The sequence below is a fragment of the Chelon labrosus genome (genome assembly GCF_963514085.1).
Source record: "Chelon labrosus genome assembly, chromosome: 17".
Lineage (NCBI taxonomy): Eukaryota > Metazoa > Chordata > Actinopteri > Mugiliformes > Mugilidae > Chelon > Chelon labrosus.
In genome coordinates this window covers 18,090,861-18,112,903 of record NC_140350.1, presented here as the reverse complement: position 1 = coordinate 18,112,903, position 22,043 = coordinate 18,090,861, and the positions used below count along the sequence as shown (strand labels likewise).

Sequence of the window (22,043 nt, the reverse complement as noted above, 5' to 3'; positions counted from 1 at the left end):
AGTACTTCAGTGCAATAAAAACAAGCCGAACGTCAGAACAGAACAATATGCACAGCACAGCACTAACTATATTCCAGCGTGTTTCTCTCTTTTGTCTTTTTATCTGCGTCCTTTGTCTTTTTCCTTCCTACTCTGCGTGCCTTTGTCTATAACAGAATCAGGAAAATTTTGAATCCTGAGCACGGTGCAGCTGAAGAAGGAAAAAACCCACCCTGGTCCCTTCATCCGAGAGCTCCAGAGGTCAGCGAGTTTTAGAAAGTTCCTCGCGTTAATCTGCTAGCTCTGCACCAATCTCCTCGAGAGGGTTGCTGCGAGTGACTCAAGCGCAGAACGCATATCATGACATGTTTAATTAAATCCTATTTTGCTGAATAATGAAGTAATTAACAAACTCCTACTGAAGCCCCCTTTTTTTTCCTGCTTCATCAAAACACGCCGGATTTCGAAGTATGTCCCCTTATCTTCCCGAAGTAATTGTATTTCCCAAATTGGCATAATTGAATTGCTACCCACCCTGGCATACGAGGTGTATTGTTCTAAAGGAATGAAGCACACCTAATTGCAATCCATCATAATCACGCTGCCTTTTTCATCTCAATTCAGACCTTAAGTCTAATGAACGGCTTGGTGATTATATTTTGTGGGAAATATTGTCTATTAGATATAATGACTTCCAATTATTCGCAATTGTTCACTTGACATGGGCTTTAAAACCTAATGACCAGTTACAAAGAAGGTGCGAATTAAGCCAGATGGAATTAGGAATGAAATGTCAGAACATGTTAGCTATGGCAGGATAATCAATAAAGACCGGTAAAAGGATTCGGGTTGTGGGATTCATTTTGGTTTCATGTAATTATGTGCGTTTATATGGCTCCCAATTAAGACGGTTCAGCCATCTGCCTCCCTAGTGCCTTCGCTGATTGTGGATGTTTAGCTGGGTGACTGACAGAGCACACGTCTAAGTGTAATATCCAGGCGGGCGCTGATCCAGTCGGAAAGGCAGGCGTTGCATTTTGTCAGTCAGTTAGTCAGTTAGTCAGTGTGGTAGCAATCAGTGAGTCACATAAATAATCAGACGCGAGGGACGTACGTATTTAGAATCATGTCCAATCTAAACAACGCCGTACAGCCGCCGACCTTCTCTCTCTTTCTCTGCTAATTTTATTCACTCGTACATAATGGTTGGCCACAAAGCCCAGATTAAACATATCCCCCGTGGGTGTGTCCATTGCTACTTACAGCTATAGAGGGTGGATTAAAAGGGCGCCCGTGTCATGTGAGTGTGTTTGTGCCTCGGCTCGGACGCGGTGTCAGAGGCCGCAGGAGACGGCCCGCCACGCGCAATCACGCCGATGGGGGAGCGGAGCAAGTTCTCGTTTGCCCCGGCTCATCCACAACGGTGGCCAGAAGCAGCGAATGAGGTCAGGAGCCTCTCGTGGTCGGCGCGCTCTGGTTGGTCAGATCAGTTGACCTCCACGCTGATAAGATCACGTTGATCATGGCATTAGGGTCAGATGACATTTCCTACCAGCCAACAGAAATCACCATTACTACTGCTTTTAATACGATTCTATCTCAGTATATATTGTGACTGCTGCTGATGCTGCTGCTTCTGCTTTTCTTACTTCTCCTGCAGTTGCTGCTATTCCTTCTGCTATCCAAACAATACTGCTATTATATAAATTATTGTTACACCTGACAGTTTTGCTCCTACGACTGCAACAATCTTCTATAATAACGCCTTGATGGTGGGTTTGAAAGGAGATCATAAGATATTTGTTTTTATCCCTAGTTTGCCCAGAAAAGTTGCAGGTATGTTTTATAATCAATGCATTATGCCAACCAACTCCTCTGTAGTTTTTTTTATATACCAAAACCAACTCATATGAACTAGAACCCCTTCTGAAACCAGTTTTCCTTTGAGTACTAAAGTTAAATCTAGCACCGACCGCTTGGCTTTTCAGAATCTCTCAATCCACCAGATACGCCTAATCTCCTTTGAGAGGTCTAACCCCGCGTGCACTCCATTTGAAAGTGATCCATTGTTGTTTGCACGTGATTGAAATCATATTTCTGACATTACGCAACTTGCGTTTGGAGTACAAAGAGACCAGAGTTGAAGGATTATGTTGCATAATCAGTCTTCACATTTCGATGCTGTCAGAAGAATATCCTATATTTTTCCTCCCCCGTGTGAATTATTGATAACATGACTACGATACCACTTGTCATGAAAAAGTAATGCAGCGCCCAAAGAAAGTGTGCCGTCTCATTGATCACTGAAGACTTAACAGTACAGACGCTCGCTGACGTTGATCAGAGAACACTGGGTTTTATTTTTATCTAGATGTTCTTGTTCAGTTTTTCCCTCGACTTGTTTAGTGCAGCAGTCATAATTACAGTGTTTCTACAGCAGTGGTGGTACAGTATCTCTCACTCCCACGCAGTTCTTGCTTCTTTAACTCCTATTTCCTAGCCAACCTGTAAATCGATTGATGGGTGTACTGCACTGTAAGCGAAGAACAACCCACCGTTGCAAGTTTTGGCTTTTCCTCTTTGCCATGAGTTGGTGCCTGTGCACACTGCCGTAAGTCAGTAAAAGCTGCAACTTTACTGAGCACCATTGAATATGATGCAATTCTTAAAAATGTATTTGTGCAGCAAATATAAACTCCTGTCAGCGTGGAAGGAAACGCTGGCTTTGTCAGTGTGGTGTTTCCCCCCCTTGTTCTTGGTCTATGGAGTTTTGAAGGAGCACTGAATGTATCTACCACCCACACCACTCAACCACCCAACCACTATATGAATCATGCTGTATCTCTAGTAGTCTGTTTTTGCGCCACCAATCCTGTGGTTTCACACACATACACAGCTCAACAAAAGCTGAGAAGCAAAAAACATAAGAAATTACGCATTCAAAATGTCTCTGGATGAACTGTCCACTGATATAACAGAACTGTATTTGTACAAGCTCTCTTCCTCTACTTCTCCCTCCTCGCTCTGTGCGTCTCTCTCCATCGCTCTTTTCTCTTATCAATCAAAACGGCACGGTGACCGTCATTATATTTCCACCAAACGGAAACATCCTCTAAATACCCAAGCTGCACTTGAGACCGGCGTGTTTCTTGTACAATGCTTTGTTCTGCTACTGCTAAAGCCCCCCTCGTCCCTCCTCTTCACTCTCTTAAAAAACTCTTTAGGTTTTTCCAGCTGAGCGATTCAGGCTGAGGCGGGCGCAACCGCACTAGAGGGAAAGTCAAGTCGTGCTGGACTGGCGCGATATCCTCGCACGGTTTACAACTAGAGGAAGGACCTGGCCCGTGTTTAATCATGCTTCTAAACGATGGAATATGCTGATTTTAAAAGTTGACCTGGGATTTCTAGTTGTCGGGTGTTTGCGAGGCATGGCTTTCCTTTTAAGTTGCTTATTTCTGTCTTGGTGAGTATGGCAACTCTTTCCCTCTGCGTGTTCTCGGACTTTTACGCACGGCAAACGACTGTGGATTGATGTGCATTTGAGAAACTCTGCATTTCCTTCAGTTTTCTCGTCTGTTGAAATCAGCTTTAATTGCTATTTATCTACTTTAGTTACAGTGCGAGCAGTGTTTTGGGGACTCAGAACAGTGATACCAGTATCTATTTGGACAACATCACGCGTATATTGGATAGGCTACTGGACGGCTATGACAACAGGCTACGACCTGGGTTTGGAGGTATGCTAGTGACCATGTCATATTGCATTTTGTGCGTAATTTTGCATTACAATCATTGAACTAATATCCATTTTCTCACAAGAGAAAGTTTTCCAGTAGTTGTCTTTGTCTCATTTCCAATATCTGTGCTGTAATAGGTAAATATAACCTTTTATTTTATTTTAAAATCACCAGCTAACAACTGGAAACTGAGTTTAAGATGCTACTTTAAATCAGTTCCATTTTTGGTGTTGTCTGAACAAACTGGGTTTACAGTGGCCATTTTACTCTGTGCATGGGTTATGCATATACTTTATTTTTAATTCCTTTAACTCATCCCGTGTGAATGAATCGTCCGATGCAAAGTTTTTTTGGCTGCATCAAACAGAACTCCTGTCCCTCTGCTGTAGGTCCAGTCACGGAGGTCAAAACTGACATCTTTGTCACCAGCTTTGGACCCGTTTCAGATGTTGAGATGGTATGTAAGCCACGCTGACCACAGAAATACAGACACAGGAAACACAGGAGAATTCACTGCGTGTGTTTCATTCCACCTCAAAATGCCACAGTACAAAAAACAGGACAAAATGTACACTATCGCAGTGCATATAGCCTCAACTCACGGTTCTCTCAGCCTTCATTATTCCAGCATTTGGGCAGGATGTCATTAGTGCAGCTTAGGGTTTTAATCTGGTTGACAATCCCCCCCCTCCGCCAGAGAGTGATAGAGCGATGTGGCTGATGTTGGGACGGGATAGGCTGGTTCCTCCTGCCATGGGATAGGCTGAGTGATGTATGTCAGTTGTGCTCTACACTGTTTAGGCTTTCGGCTTTAGATACTGCTTCACAGCCTCTAAAGCCTGCTTGAAGTGCCATGGGATATGCCGGTGGTGGTGGCTATGAGAGGCACGTAAACAGCTCTTCATGGCAGCGGGGTCAAACATTTGATCTAAAAGCAGGATGTGCTCGTATTGCAGACTTTATGGTGACTCTGCGGATGAAATAAAACGTTACTGTGTTGATCGCTGGCCAATCACTGAATTCATTTAGCTTTCAAAACTGAGAGCTGTTGAAAATACAAGGAAATATGTGGTCGAACTATAAAGAAACAAGATATATTATGTCTTACATTTACATATATAAATGTAGAGCTATATATAGATATCCCAACTTCGCAGTTTCATTAGCACTGGCAGCAATAGTCGAAAAAAATAAACATAAGAGAAAACAACTAATCACATTGCCAATACTCTCTCCAGCAGGTTCCTTCGAAGCCATGGCTCACACACCCATCTGCCATTCTCTCAGGGGGTAGTAGATAATGTCGGCAGGAGATATTAGATGCTGGAGCAGCACAGAAGCACCGGCAGTAGGATCGGTGGTGGTGATAGTAGTAAATAAATCCCTTACTCTAACTCCCATCCAGGAATACACCATGGATGTGTTCTTTCGTCAGACGTGGATTGACGAACGGCTAAAGTTCGAGGGCCCCATCGAGATCCTGCGGCTCAACAACCTGATGGTCAGCAAGATCTGGACGCCCGACACCTTTTTCCGGAATGGCAAGAGGTCGATCTCTCACAACATGACCACCCCCAACAAGCTGTTCCGCATCATGCAGAACGGAACTATCCTCTACACCATGAGGTAACAGTGCTGGACAGTGAGATCGCAGCCCAGCCAAGACCGGAATAGAGCACAGACCTGGAAAGCGAATGAAGTAAAATAGGCATCCAAGAATATGCACAGACATGAAAAGAAATGATGAGCTCTGTTCCAAAAACACGATATGTGCCATCTGACACTGAAAACAGGCCTGGAAAGCAATTCAAACAAACATGACTTCAGCTTTGTTCCAAGAAGAGATATGATGAACACACACACAAAAAAAAAAGCCTCTAGAGTGAGCGATGGCACAAAAACAGATTTTTAAAAGAATAATTTAATTATCTGAGTGGATCAGCTTTACTTTATAAAATTTAAAGATACAGTTCAAGAGCTTTATGTAATCTATTTGGCTAACTATGATATGATGCAAAGTCAAAATGTAATTAATACAGAGTTCTCGAGGGAGTTTGCTGCAGACGAGAAGGCAGACATCAACCCTTCCAGTGCAGATGTTGTTCTTATCTGAAGCATTAAGGACTCCACTGGGATAATATTATACAACGGCATATTGACTTTTTACAGACCATCATTGGGAGAAAAGAAAATCAATTTGAAAACTTTTAAATCTTTAGTTCTTTGGCCGGTAGCTCACTGTGTAATTAGCCGTGAAAACACACATCACAACAAATGCACCCAGTTAATTGGTGTTCTATGGATAAGTGCTGTATTAGCATTCGACTAAAATAGTTAGCCCAGATAGAGCAAAAAGCAAAACTTTTTTTTTTTTTTTGAGTGCGTCAGTTAAAGTGTTTGGAGCGGTAAATCATTAAAGCATTTGGGATCAGTTGTCCCCCTCCATCGGTGTGACGGTGAGATATTTCCTGTAAGTTTTGACCCACTTAGTAACACTGGCTGCTTGTATCCACTCTCATTCTGGCGAGCAAGAGTATGTAAGGTTATTGCAAGGAACAGCGTTAAAGATTTCTACGGATATGAAGTATGTAAAACATGGCGTTTACAATTTAGATTTTAGGTTCTAAAGAAGTGCAACAGTTCACAAAAAAAAAAATAAGGTTAAAGATGGTGTAAAAAGGGTTGTGAATGTAACTTTAAAAAACGCTTTAGGCAAACAACGATCAGGAACTTTGACAAACAGTCAAATGCTGTGTCCGGGAGGTCAAGTGTCCTCCAGAGCTAAGATTCACCATTTGTGTTTGCAGTCTGGATGTCTTTTAGAGTTCACCATTTACATACTGTATGTACTGTATCTGTCTTAAAGCAGCAGCTGTTACTTAACCAGTATCCCTGAATCGAACACTCAGCTCAGCTCTTCTCCTTTCTCCCAGATTGACTATCAATGCAGAATGCCCCATGCGCCTAATGAACTTCCCGATGGACGGCCATGCCTGCCCGCTCAAGTTCGGGAGCTGTGAGTTTGTTTTTGCTAAGTCTCACTGGTCTGACAGATCATGTCACTCTCAAACGATCATCCTGTCACTCAGTGGAGATTTTAATTTGTAATGGTGCATACTTTACACCTGGGAACAGCAATGCTCGGGGCTGCTTTTTAAATATGTTGCGTTAGGAATTGTGTTTGGTTTCTTATTTTTAAGAATGATGGAAATAAAGCCGGTTCTAATAGCCACAAGCTAGGAAGTATTAAACTATTTTCTTTCATCTTTTCTTTTTTGCATTTCAAAAGAGCAACCGTTTAACAAAACTCGTCATTCATCCCGTTTAGATGCGTACCCGATCAGCGAAATTGTGTACACGTGGAAGAAAGGTCCCCAGTCTTCTGTCGAGGTGCCGCAGGAATCGTCCAGTTTGCTGCAGTACGATCTCATTGGGCAGACAGTGTCGAGCGAGAGGCTAAAATCCAACACAGGTGAGCGAAAACATTTTGACCGACGTGCACAGTTTTCTGAGGTTAAAAGTCACTAAATTGAGGCTAGATAAGTCTTCAGTGAGTTTATGGATAAAGCATTTTTGGAATAATATATTGCAGTCATTTGAAGCACTTTTACAGTTGTGTGCCCATGAAAACCTCTCCACCAACACATATCTTTGGTCCTCACTGTCTCAGGTGAATACGTCATCATGACCGTCCACTTCCACCTCCAACGGAAAATGGGCTTCTTCTTGATTCAGACTTACATCCCCTGCATTATGACAGTCATCCTGGCCCAAGTCTCTTTCTGGATTAATAAGGAATCTGTTCCAGCTCGGACTGTGTTCGGTAAGCCTTCTTTACGTTCACTTTATTGCTGTGCACTTTGTTTACTGTGTAAATTGCAGTATCAATTGTATTTTCGCAAACTGAAGTGAAAGGAAAACACACGCCACAAAACATTTTCCTGCAGGAATGGAATCATTTGGGAAACTTAGGCTTTTCCCAATTGAAATGCATGAGTGCACTTACTTTAAAGAAGGCTATACTATGGGAAAATGTCAATTTACTGAAACAGAAGCAGTCAAGAAATGCTAAAGCGGTGCGCCGAATCCTCCCAATGAGTCTTAGTTTTACTTGTTGTTGTTGTTAAGAGTTATTGCAATCCGTTTTTCATCTCACTAAATGTTCATATATCAAACCTCAACTCAAGTTTCTTCAACAATCCAAAGTCCAAATGAAGATTCAATTTATTACCGACTCGCCGCCCACTGCTTGACCCCTTGCTCTGCAAACTTTAAGCAACAAACATCCCTCCATTTATTGCACTCTAACCGCGCAGAAACACAACCAGCTGCAACAGAACAAAGACAGACGCAGTCATCATAGCCTGTTTCAACCTTCCCTCATTATCTCCTTTCCTCCTCCACTCTGGTAGAGCTGAATTAATTGGGAATAAATGTCCTTTTTTAAAAATTGGTCATGCAAGGGCCGAGAGGGGGAGGATGTTTACTTGGCCCTCTTCCGAGCACTCACAGGTTCCGCTTGCTCACATTACATTACGCTACAGTTGCCACCGAGCTCTAGCCTCGGGAGCACGGAGGGTGAGAGACACTGAACAAAGACGGAGATAGACCAAGAGCAACGGCAGAAACAAACCAGAAAAGGAATAAAATGGGTGGGGGGGGGGGGAATGTGTGAAGGTGCGCGGACATCGCCATCGCTTTTAATTGAATTTCCCCTCGTGTAGAAATTCAACAAGCTGCAGCTGAGCGGAGCAGCGCTGCTGGCCCGTGTAGATTATGACTCCGTGGTCTGCGCTTTTCTTTGGAAGCGAGCCAGAGCTCCGACAAGCATGCACTCTTCTTCAGAGAATAGATCCCGATCATTAGTGTGAGGAAGTTGAGGCCCCATATGGAAAGCACATCTGTGGCATCTCATTAACTTCACTCATCCCGCTGTTCTCATTTCACCCAATATTGGGTATACGATAGAAAAACTAAAAGTGCTCATTCTCTTTCTCGCTCTCTTCTGGAGTGCTGGCTGTTTGCAAACCCAGGTACTGCTGGGTGGTTTTAAAGAGGTCATACACACACAAAAAAAAGAAAAAACGTTATATTTAGGATGTCGTTTAAAGTGCCTTGCTTTGTAAGCTCTTAAGTTGCACGGCAAGTGATAGCATGGCCAAAAGCTCGTTCCTGCGTAAGTTTCATTGTCACTGAGGATGGTGCATGTGATATAAGAGAGTGGAGAAGACAAATTGCCATATGGATGTGCTGCACCCTGACAGTACATTAAGCCATAGTGTGTTGTTTCCTGGATTGTCAACAACCTCGCTAAGAGCTGAAAGTCCCTTGAGCACAAGTCTTACAGACTTAATTGAGTGTGGCCTAATTTGTACCTAGCTTTTTTTCCCATAAAAGCACATAAATGCCCCGAGCATTTCATTTCTATCCTGTCTTTATACTTCATCCCCCTCCCCCCCTTCCTCCCTCCCTCCCACACTCTTTCTTTCTCATTCTCTTGCCTCCCATTCTGACAGGCTTTCTTCGCGTGTCCCTCCTCCCCTTTCCAATCATTTAATGCGGGCTTGAGACAGTCGGCGTTGGTTGACTCTTGGAGGGGGCTGTGTTTGAGAGTTGTCCGCGTTCGCTGCTGAGGCGATGTTTGGAAAAAACGCTTTTGAGGCATTATCAGGCGCATTAATTCCTCCATAAGTTCCTCCGCTGTTAATAAAATGTGAACAGCTACAGCGCACGTTTGGTAAAAGCATGGACAGCAGTGTTCAATGGGCCCCTTCTCCCTGCTTGCTTTAGCTTGATGAAAGTGAATTAGATATGTACTTTGTTAATGGGCCATTAAAAGAGATGCTCATTGTCAGCATCTTTATCTGACTTAACAGGGACGGAATCCGGGCAAGACAGAGAAAAACCCTTTCACAGTGATTAAAAGGGACCTATTATGCTAAATTCCAGCTCTGTAATTTAATTCTGGGACTCCGCGAAAGTAGATATACATGACTCACTGTTCAAAAACCATCTCTGTTTATCTCATGCATTCGTCTCATGCGGCCCCTCTGTGTAGCAACACGAGCCCTTTAAGGCCAACGTCTCACTAAAAGCCCAATTTCTGAATCTGATTGGTGGGCTTTGTGGGGGCATTTGTGCTGCCTCATTCTTGGTTAGAAATGGAAATTTTGAAATATCACACTCATCTGCTGCGTATTGTGTGGCATAGCATCGGTTATTTGTGTGCTGGAGGACCTAATATACTTATGTAATACAACGCAAGCAGTTTCCCAGCACGATAAGCAAGCTTATGTCCCTGAAATAGAGATCTGTTACGTGGTTCAAACTAGTGCAAACCATAAAAATATTCCTGGCAATCAATGCTTCAATCTGTAAACATTTTAAATATTTAGAAGAACAGACTTTAAAAAGGACAGCCCATTCTTTCTTATGCTGGGAAAGATATCAACCCCTGCCAGCTATCCATTCATACATCTGTTCATGCTTCTTTTGTGCGTTACCTTCATGTTACCACACATCCATTCTTCCTTCTGTTAAAGCCTCTATCCCCTCACCCATATTTCTGCTATTATGAGATAGGAGCTAGACGTAGAAAGACAAATATTAGCAGATATTAGCCGTTACTTTACGGATTATAACTCGTCACTGTCTTGAGAAGGTTAACGGATGGCACGGGTTCGTATTCTTACGGACAGATTAGCGTTCCCTCGAGTGACTTTTTGGCACATCTTACTCGGCTGCAATGCCATATGGCATGACATTTGAGTTATACGTCATGAAACAGAGCTTGTCTTTAGCATGTCTTTAAGATACTGTGTGGGCACTACCATGCATTGGCATTTTTCACTATCTGTATGTTGTATTATTGCACAGATGGCATTCTGTGTATTTTACATGTCACATAATTCTTTTGTTTGGCAGACAAACACACATATTAAGAAGTGATTTATTACCCGAATTCAATTTCAGTTTTTGTATCAAATATTGCTGTCCTGGGTTCGAATCCATGGGCCGACTTGGCCCTGTCTGTGTGCAGTTTGCATTTTCACCCTGCGTCTGCGTGGGTTCTCTCCGGGTACTCCGGCTTCCTCCCACTGTCCAAAGACATGCTTGTTAGGTTAATTGGTGATTCTAATTTGGCCGTAGGTGTGCATGTGAGTGTGAATGGTTGTCTGTCTCTCTGTGCTAGCCCTACGATGGACTGGTGACCTGTCCAGGTTGTACCCCGCCTCTCGCCCAATGACAGCTGGGATAGGCTCCAGTCCTTGTTCCCTTCACAGAAACAAGCGGCTACAGAACATGAATGAATGAATGAATGTTGTGCATGCTGTAGTCAGTAAAAGATTGTAGTTCCCAATCATACTATAAATAAAATTGTAGTCTTTGCACCTATGCATCTGCATGCATTTGCATCTGTGTGCATTTATATTCACAAAGTGAGTGTTCAGAAAATCAATTTGTGTCTTTTGTAAACTGCCGCACACACTTAGGTTTTGGATTGCGTCACTTTATCACAGCGTTACTCACTTTCAGACACGTGGCAACGCTCAAGGTCTAATATGTTCCGGGAAAATCAATGCTTAAACTCCTATAATCTCTGCAACGCTGAACTGATTTGCTGTAGTTTGGTGAGGAGACGGCGTATTTGCTTTATAGATTTGGAGAAAAGAGGATCTGAAATGATGAACTTGTTTTTTTTATTATTATTTATATATATACATATAGTAGAGTAACATTATTTTGAGTTGTTTGTGTGTGTTTGTGCATCTGGTGAGTTGACTGTCCAAGTCACAGCTGACTGTAGTGGTCTCTCATAATCAAACCTGAGTGTTGTTATTCACTGAATGAACATTTCCAGGAGCTGAGTCACAAGATGATTTCTCAGAAACAGAAAGAAAAAATAGACCCAGAAAGCTACGAGCAAACGCCTTCACATTCACCTTCGTACTTACTGAAGTGTAACTAAATATTGTCCATCCATATATATATATTTACAGTATAGCTTTTACAGTATTATTATGCATGATGTTTTACTAATCGGTTTTTAATGATATTCTTAATCAAAGATTGTGTAAAGAGGGATTTGATATTTTCCATCATTAAACAGGGATTACTGAAGGGAAAAATAGCATTATTCAGTGTAACCTTTAGAGCATTTAACAATATTAAATGAATAGTTTGACATTTGAAGAAGGGTCCTTTATTTCTTAAAAAAGACCGAGATAAAAAGATCAGCAGTAACTTTTCTGTATGCTCCTTCAATATGAATCTGAGCTGGGGACAGTTTGATTTTTTGCAAAACAGCTAACCTGATCCTGTCCAGTATACTGAAACGGTAAAAGCATTGTGTTCCTGACTTCTCCTCTTTGCATGCAGGTATCACCACTGTCCTGACCATGACAACGCTCAGTATCAGCGCCCGCCACTCCCTCCCCAAAGTCTCCTACGCCACGGCCATGGACTGGTTCATCGCCGTTTGCTTCGCCTTCGTCTTCTCGGCCCTGATTGAGTTTGCGGCCGTCAACTACTTCTCCACCCTGCAGGCCAACAGGGAGCTGCGGAAGGCGGCGGCCATGAAGGTAGCGGCTCAGGAGGCAGCGGCCGCCCCCCCGGCTGCGGCCGCAGGGAACGACGCAGAGGTGTCGTCGGTAAGTCGACTACCGTGATACAAAATTAGAGACGCACCGATCAAGCTTTCCTCCCCTGACACCAAGTAACTAAACTCTGGCATCATAGACTATTAAACTAATACCAATACTCTATTGGTATGTCTATATTTTAAAACCTGCATGGACTGATTAAGATCACCTCTCTGTGTGTAAGATAACATGTAGCTGTAATTATGCATCACTTCTAAACTATCTGAACCCTTTTAAATGATGGTACATAGTGGGGCTTACCGATGTTGTGTACAGATACAGATTTTACAAACTGCTGAGGCAAATGATGAGCAGAGCTGATGCTGCACTCACGGAAACAAAAAAAAATATTTGGCCTCATTACATGCTTGTACATGTCTTCATCAAGCTCCACCGGTGCGTGCTTGTGCCTTTATCTTCACAATTTAGAGCTGAGTTGCTAAAAAGTGCAACTCCGAGCTGTACGTGCAGCTTAAAGTCTGCGATTACACCATTAGTACTCAGCGCCTGAGCTGTTCTCCTTTACTGAACTGTGGCCACTTATTGACAAAAACATCTGAACTAGAAATGGAGTCAAACTTTAGGTAAGGTCAGCTAGTGAGAAGACGGTGAGAAGAGAAGGGCGTGCTGTGGTTTGGTATATACGGTGTATACGGCACGTGTGATCTATCACTGTCATCTCTCTATACTGTACATCTGGTTCAATTTCACACTCATTGTGCTTTTTGCGTATTTGCGGTTTGACTTGCTCAGTTTTAGCATCTTGCCAAGCTTGTCTCTATTTTTTTTTTTTATCCTGTCTGTCATATTCTGTTTGTCTCTCTTTCTGTCTAAATCCTCTCTCAGCTCTTTTCGCTCTATATAACAATTCCAATGTTTTCTTTTTTCAATTTCTATTGGCATGACATGCGAGCATGTTTGTGTTGCAAAAGCACAAAAAGGGAAATAGAAGACCAATAAAAATGAAAAAATGATCAGACTGAGTGAGTGAGGTTGCATTGATTACAGATACACTCCTCTGACGACTTTCACTATTTCTTGCAAAGCTTTGTTTCAATCCAACTCTCTCTTTTGTTGGTATTTTGCTTCTATTCAAACTTTTTAGTCTTACAGATTGGTGGACATTGAGATTAGTTATAGATAGATAGATGGGTACTGAACTCTTCTTTAAGAGTCTTTTTCAAACGTGTTGATGGATAAGACTGTTCTGTGGCTTTAAGGAAGCCTGGGTGTTCCATTTAGTGCAGTGAAGGACATGGCAGCTACTGTATTTCTGTTGTTATACAATCACCCAGCGCTGATTACTCAGGAAAGTGTTGCATGAAATTGTGTTTCTGTTGGTTCTTCCCGGTTAGGGTTAGGCTTACATTCTTTTTTTTTTTTTTTTTTAACATCACCCATCGCTGACTGACTGAGCGCCTTGTAAGGAACAGCACGTACACATGCTTTTTCAAAATGCAATTATCCACCAACGTTAGCGTAAAGCCACGCCGATAAAGAACAGGAGCTTAAGTTAATGTTCACATCAAACACAAGAACAATACAGAGACGCTGGATCTGAGCGACTTTGACTGTGGTATGATTGTTGGCGCCAGATGGGCTGGTTTGAGCATTGCTGAAACTGCAGATCTCCTGGGATTTTCATGCATAACAGCCTCTAGAGATTATGCAGAAAGGTGAGAAAAACTAAAACATCCATCCAGCGCTCTGCAATTTTAAGGAGAGAAACACCTTTTTTATCGCCAAGGTAAGAGGAGAGTAGCCAGACTGGTACAAACTGACATAATGCATAATACAGTCACTCCATTAACGGTTCCCTGCAGCTGTGGATGAGCCAAAAAAAAAAACACCAATCGAGATACGCGAGTTACAGCAGCAGAAGTCCATTTCAGGTTCCACATATGTCAGGCAAAACCCCTAAATCTGAAGCTGCATTGGGCACAGGCTCGCCAAAACTGGACGGCTGAAGAATGGAAAAATGTAGCCTATTCTGACGAATCTCTGTTTCTGCTGAGGGTGCAGATGGTAAGGTCACAATTTGGCATAGACAGCATGAATCCATGGACCCAACCTGCTTTGCGTGAACAGTCCAGGCTGCTGCCACTGATGACGTTATGGTGTAGAGAATGTTTTCTTTGCCCATATTTGGCCCCTAAGGACCGGTCAACTGTGGTTAATAATGTTCCCATATTCTAATTACTGCCTCTGCCACAATCTTAGTGTAAAAGTAGACTGGTGTCTGGAACATGAGAATCAGTAGGTGTGCGCTACCACATCTCAATTAAACGGAACGCCACTCAGACGTGGTATTAGAGGAGATTGGCAACCTGAATGTGTAGCTGACAAAGCCGCAGAAATTACGCGATGCGGTCACGTCAACGCGGATCTCATGCACCGCTTCCACCACATCACAAAGAACTGAGGCCGTTTTGCGAGAACAAAGGGAGCCAGTATTAGCATGGTGTTCCTGATAAATTGCCCAGTCAGTGTACATGTTTGTCCCCTTTATGAATCGTTCTCTCTGCATTATAAATTCCATCTCTCCTGGAGTCACACGTGCAGCATGCACAATGCAAACAGTGCACAATATACACAATCCCTCACCCCAGAGGGAATCATACTGTTGCTTGTAACTCATCCATACCTCCACCCGTGCCTGCGTTCTTACCAGTCATGCACACACACAAACTCAGAACATTATCCCTACTTTCTGCCTAGAGTGTCCAGACCTTATGCATGGCTGTCCACACAGAGCACATACCGGCGTTTAATCTGCACCACAGATACAGACACATACATATGGCCTCACATAATCTGCAGCAAACTATGCCCCCAACCCCACCTCCTCACCCTATATCCATACAAATCACTCCACTCTTGTCTTATCCATCATTTCATCTACTGTATATCAGCCATCCATCCATCCATCCCTCTCCTCCAGTCATCTATTCGACCCTGTAACTGTGTGATAACCACAGAGAGTAACGCGAAGGGACAGCCAGTGGCTCTGTGAACAATGTTGCCGCAGATTATGTAAGAGCCATAGATTAAGGGAATATCCAGCAGATCACTGCAGGCTCACAAGAAGGAGGGCAGCCACCACAATGAAGCAGGGTGGGGGGGGGGGGGGGGAAGATGGCCCAGTCCATTTTTATGGAGCAGGATGGATAGATGGATGTGAAGGGCCAGTGTGGTTTGTTTTTGTGTTGCGTGTGCGCGCGTTACGCGGAGTTACACTGACAGAAAGAGGGAGTGGGAGGGATGCATCATGGAAAATGACTGCTTTCACCAAATATGTAGGAGGAAAGGCTCTTCATTACACAGAGAAAAGGGAAAAAAAACAAAACAATGGTGTATCACTGGGAATAGAAACAGCCGTGCACCAGTCACGATTTAAAAGATATGACCTGTTCTGAGTGTCAAACAAAGCCATGATAGGAATGGACACACACACAGTACCGTCGGATAAAGGAGCAGTTCATTTAGTGATTCAAATATAAACCTGCAAACATGGAGGACAAAGGGGGTTTTTGTCACTGTAAGCCAAGGTTGCTGCAAGCATTGTCAGTGGAGTGTATGAGTAGGTGGAGCAGTATGTGCTGCAGAAAATAAAACATTTGGGTTAGAAAAAATAAAAAGAGAAGAAAGTTTCCTTTTCATTTTATATATAAATATATATATATATACCTAGCCACAGGTGTCTGCAATCACAGGATTGGTGATGACTGTTTGGGTGAAGAGACTCACTGATTAAATCAGGACAGTTTTCAGGACAGGTTTGATTTTTAAATTGTCCTGCTCTCCGGGCCTCCTGATAATTAGACTGAATGTATGTCTGACCTCAGACAACAGAGTTGACAACAAAAGTAAAGCTACCCCGTGCCGTTGTGTGTAGTTTCTCACTGTATCACAAGGTGCGCATCCTTATCAGCTGGCAGATGTTGTTGAATACATTGCCTTCCTCAAGAAACATTTGCAAAATTGATAATCTTTTAATATTTTAGTCCACATAGAGACACGTCAGCTGGTAGGTTTTCATCTCATTGCCTTTACTTGACACATGCTGATGGTTTTTTCTTTGTTTTTTTTTTTGGCGCGTTGTTACGTTGCGAACGGCCGATCAGCGAAATGACACGAAATAGGATCATAAATAAATCCTTTCATGAAGGACATTAATGAATGCCGTCGCAATGTTACGGCTCACATGCATCACAAATCTGCTTCGACGCCCCCTGCAGTTCACACAGTCGTCAAGCCAAATGATTTGTTTCGTGTCAGCCGTGTCGCCCGTGTGTGTGTGTGTTCTTGTTTGCTCGTATGTACATCACACAGTCGCAAAGCGCTCCTCGTGCTAAATTTTGAGGCGTAATCAGAACTTTCCATCTGCTCGCCAGCAGCTTAAAATCTATTTTAGTCTTCCAACAACTAGTTCCTGTGTGTGTGTGTTTGTAATAGCAAAATATTTGCCAATGCTTAAATCCAAAATTTGGTCATAAATCCTTGGGAACCGTTTTATTTTATTTTTTTTTTATTGCTGCATGGGAGAAATAATCTGTGTTCTTTACTGAAATAGGATTCCCATTCCTTTAATACGCCTATGATACTAAATCATTTGTTCATGTCAAACCGTGCTGTAATGGTGCTACTAACATTTTTAAAGGCTTCATCACTTTCCTTTAAACCACAGCTCAAGTTCAAGAGAGTGAACCGATTGTGATGAAAGCCACAGAAGTATTTCAAAATTGAACATTCTTGATATTAAGAACGCAGAACAACATTTCAGCGGTGTAAAATGACGTGCTATTTGTAGCTGGCGATGAGGACGTTTCTGTTATTGTGAGTGCCATATGTTTCAAATGCACCAATATGCAAAGTGCATTTCCATACACATATCCATCTCTATCCCTTCTTGACAATCCCCCACAAGCGTACACCCACTCAGCACCCACAGATATGGACCTCGATGTACTCACCGACAACGTTCTCCACATAAATCACACGCAAACACACTCACGCAGCTCCCCACCTACCCCCTCCCTTCCCTCCCAAGTACAGATAACCACTCCCAGACAACATCCGTACACGCATCAGTCAGTGCCCGTCCCGCCTGCATCTAAGTGGGTCTGTTGAAATCTGGAGCAGTGGATAAGGGGAAGAGGAGCTGATCCCTCTGGGATTTGAAGCCAGTTGTCATCATGAAAAAGTGACTTGTCATTTGGATCAGCTACACGCACGTACAGTACACTGTATGACGGCAATTCATGCAAAGTGCACTGATCTTACCTAAAAGGGAACCATTATGGTGATGGGTACTTGGTATTTGAAGGTGCTGTATATATGGCACTTTGCTCATACAGAGTGAACCAGACCACCTAGAAACACTCACAGCAGCTTCCCCGATATTACGTTGCTATAAGGTTTTACAAATCTTTTCTTCATCCCTTCCTCTACGCCGTACACCTGTGGACTCTAGACCTTTGATAAAATGTCACAACCTAATGAAGCGTGAAATTGTGAAGCATCATCCTTTCCCCTTTCTCTCTCTCTCTTTCTCTTTGACACGTCCTCATGGCATGCTAGTGTCGGTGGCCTTAAAGGTGGCAACACCCAATACTTGTACAGTGGAGATGCGATAGGTTTCGATTTGCGACAAAGCACGCAAACCCCCGAGCATGACTCAACATCCAAGGACAAGATTGTCTTCGAGGCAGGAAAGGAAAGATCGGTCTACTTATTCGTCTTATTGAATATTTTGTACAGTTCTTAGGGGTGCATTTTCTGTAAATGCTGCATTTTGTTTTATTGTTAACAGCCAGTATACTCGGATCTCATCTTAGTCTGAGACGGGCCACCATGCGTTTCTGGAAGGGTTCCTCTAAGCCAGAGGATTGTAACAGTTTAATAGTTTCTCACCCTGTAGAGGAGGATGTAATCCCACGGCCTCGCAAATCCAACCTAAATCTCACAAGTTCAGTTTTTGTTCCAAACATCCACAAGGAAATGAATATGCCCGACGACTAGAAGCTGGACAGTTTGACGGGGTTTGTGCTAAACTACTCAATCAAATGAACCTAGATGTTGTTTTTTTTAAAAAAAAAAAGGTTATAGAAATGTAATGCAAACAAGGAGTGTCCCTATAAAGCAATAACATGGTTTTCACAGAACAACATGCTAAATATTTGATTATGTTTCTTCATAACTGTTCATCAGGCTCATTTGAATAATATTTCAGTAGATATATTGTTCAATACAATATTCCCTTAAGCCATCAAGGTTTCATACACTTTTCTCTTTGATTTAAAAAAGGCAGCTCTCTCTCTCTCTCTTTTTCAGTCTCTCTCCTCTTCTCTTTGAATCCACCTACCGGCAACACAGTGTTCCTTGACCCATTTCCCAGACGTGCTCCTCTCCCTTCTTCTCTGAACACATACTGTATCTGATTTACATCTATTGGAGCAGGGAGCATGTGTTGAGATCACACTAGTTTACTGAAAGTTGATGAGGCATTGGATAACCATGTGTCAATATACTCAGCCCCTTTTGTGTTTAATATGTTTTGTGTGCTTCCCACAACTACATCAATCTTAATGGAACGGGTTGATTGAAATCACATCCAATCAAAAGCAAAAACACCATTGATTTTCTTTGTTGCGCGTAATTACTGTGGTACACATTGTTATTCTACACGTAGCACTGCAGACTACACACGTTCCCACTTGCACAAATTAACCCACAGCTGTGGCGCTAACGTCAGGATGATTTTTTTTCTCCCCCTTTTGCTTGATTTTTCACTGAGTACAGTATGTAATGACTTGATGTTATGAAGGACTACCATTGCAGCATGTGGACCTTTGCAGAATCTGTTTTTACTACAGTATTAACTCTGTTAGCACATGAGATTTTATGACTCTCTGGGCAAGTGTACCCATTTAATTATTAACAGCCTCATATTACATCACACAATATTGCCCTTAATGTGAATTTCTTCATCCAGTTTTTTTTTTTCTTATCTTTCTCCTCTGCCTCTCTAAGGTGGATGCCAGCAGTGTTCTGAAGAAGAGGATGAACTCTGCCCCGCTGTTTGACCGGCCTGCCAAAACATTTCCCAACCCGCCTGTCAATGCCCAAGCTTTCCTGCAGCAAGGTTCAGCCGTACCGGCCAACAACATTCTCACTGGCACCAGCATCATCGACAAATACTCCCGCATCCTCTTTCCCCTCTCGTTTGGCGCCTTCAACCTGGTCTACTGGATCGTCTATCTTACCAAGGACACCATGGAGATGTCCAGGTGAACAGATGGCGTGGTTGTTTCAAATAATTCCAGCATTTGTTTTGTTGTACTAGGAGCACAGCGTGGCGATTATTGCACAGAGAGTGATGGTGGAACTATTTTTGCAGCACCTTAGTGAGCATAATTTGCTAAATGTGTTTTCTGGTTAGATCTCGCACAGCCTCAACGTGACTACTGCAAAATACATGCTCAGGTTCTGTACACGGTGGTTATGGACGGGGGGACGCCACTCGAAAACTCCTTTTCTCTATGGCGGGCCTAAGCTTTGTGCACACACATGCACTCAATAAAACATAAATACTAAATATCCCGACATGCAACAAAATCCGCTAGTAAGGGAGACAGCAATTTTGGTGAAACCTGTTGCATGAGTAAAATATAAAGCCGCTGCCACCTCTTCATCCAGCTGGTATGCATTAAGCTGGCATACGGTGCATAAATCTCTGTGCAAAAATGTGTATGTGTGCGTTACTCATGTTGTGGGGGCATAAATCTGTTGTTGGGGCATGCCTATCTTTGAATGAATGTAAGTAAACGTCTGAAGTGATGGAAACATGAATGGAGTGTGAGAGAGCGAAGTATGAAAATGCACTCCCTTACATGTTGCGTGTTTGTCAGCCCCAGAGTCCAAATATTATTCACCAGCTACACCAAGATCTTAAACTGACAGAACTAATTACTTCCAATTTGCTTTTCCAAATGCGTTGAAGAGCAGACACTTGGCTGGAAACGGTAGCTGAGAAATACCAGACCACCAGGCAACACTGGCAGGGTCTGCTGTTCTGCACCATTCGTGGTTTTGCAGCTTGTGTGGCACCGTCAAGTCCTGACTGTCTGCAGAACTCGTGGTCTTTATAGGTTTTTTCATACACAGCAAACTATGGCTCAGACGATGGAATGAAAACATCTGAGACTTTCTATGGCTAAGTGCCGCTAATGGGTCATAAATTGCATGGCCGTTATATTAGAATACATTTGTTTTCACTAGTGAGTGAAGTGAGTTTATATCAATAACTGCCGGAGCTCTTCTTATGATCAGCGTCTTCCTGTTTTCGAGCCAGCGTGGGAATGTAGCTTAACAGTGTCTGACTTTAACTTTCAAAAATCAATCCATGTTTTTTTTTTTTTTGGAAGAAACTAGTTTGTCTTGGTCTTACTTTTCATGCACATGTAAATACGCTGCACCTGTAGTTTTAATGTGTCACGCCTTCACCGTACGCGAGTAGCATTTCATACTGTGTGCTAATTAAGCTCCCACTCAAAACTGTTGTGCTTCTGCGTTCTCAGCCCACAAAATGTGATCTCAATTGAATCGCTTCGTTCTTAGATACCGGTTCCAGATTTAATAAAATGGCATCAAACCCTGCGTACTGCTGAACCATTCATCCGACGTTAATCAAAACTACCGTTATTATGCGCGGAATGTGGCTTGAAGCTGAAAACGGAGCAGCCACTGTCGTCAAGGTGACTTGCGAAGGCTCGGCGGCGCATTAATGCCATTTCAAAATTGCTTTTGTGCTTCCATTTTCCCAAGTGCCGTCTTTCGAATGCATGTCGTGAACTGAAGCGTCTGCGTAAGTCACAACTGTGTCACTGATATGCACAGCAATCTTCATGCCGTTATGACTGTCAATGAAATATGTCCGTTAACAGATATATAGTGTGTGACACTTTGACAAAAAGTTGAGGGTTACACCAGTTTAAGGAGGAGGGTCAGTTTGTGTATGTGCATGCAATGTTTGATTTGTCCCAGCCATGCTACGCTCTAAACATATGTGCAGTACGCACACCCTATCGATGTGCATTACCACTCCTGACTCCGGGGCTTTCAACTGTGTGGGTTCAGCTCCTTTCATTCCTTGCCTTGCTCTTTCTCTAAAACAGGAAAAGCCCCAAGGCACGAGCTGAGACAAGTCAAATGACATGACAGTGTTGGCAGACATCAGGATAGCTCTGTGTGACTAACCCTCTTAGTGACACTCTCTTAACTGTTTCTATTAATTGATAGGGACTGTAAGCTTGAAAGCAGATCCTGACTGACTGCTATTAGGAAAGCAGCAGAGTGCTGGGCATGTAATATAATATGCATAGATATTAATGTGCGTGTATGTAAATGTCCAAACCACAGGAGTGCGTGGGGGAGTAATGGAAGGACAGACAGGGTGATACAACACGGAGTGCCCCAAGGGCCAACAGCTGCAAATCCCAGTGGCGTTGTCACTCTGATCGATTGCGGTTACATCGCACTAACTGTGAGAGTCAAGATGTCTGTCATCAACGGAAACTGTCACCAAACACGCTTGCTGCAGCCTGTTGAGCTCATAGAAATAAATAGCATTTATTGCTTCTGTAGAAATTACATAAACAGGCACTGATGTCAGAGCCAGCAGCAA

At 42.9% G+C, this 22,043-nt stretch overlaps 1 protein-coding gene across 1 annotated transcript; it reads left to right on the top strand.

The window, feature by feature from the left end:
* Nucleotides 1-3,353: 3,353 nt before the first annotated feature.
* gabra6b (gamma-aminobutyric acid type A receptor subunit alpha6b) lies at nucleotides 3,354-19,846 on the top strand (the record flags this gene model as incomplete). The annotated part of the gene is made up of 9 exons (XM_084564908.1): nucleotides 3,354-3,442; nucleotides 3,592-3,716; nucleotides 4,106-4,173; nucleotides 5,122-5,342; nucleotides 6,650-6,732; nucleotides 7,045-7,188; nucleotides 7,387-7,539; nucleotides 12,096-12,367; nucleotides 19,391-19,846. 9 exons carry the CDS (start codon nucleotides 3,354-3,356, stop codon nucleotides 19,649-19,651), a joined length of 1,416 nt encoding a protein of 471 aa, XP_084421034.1. The 3' UTR covers nucleotides 19,652-19,846.
* Nucleotides 19,847-22,043: the final 2,197 nt, after the last annotated feature.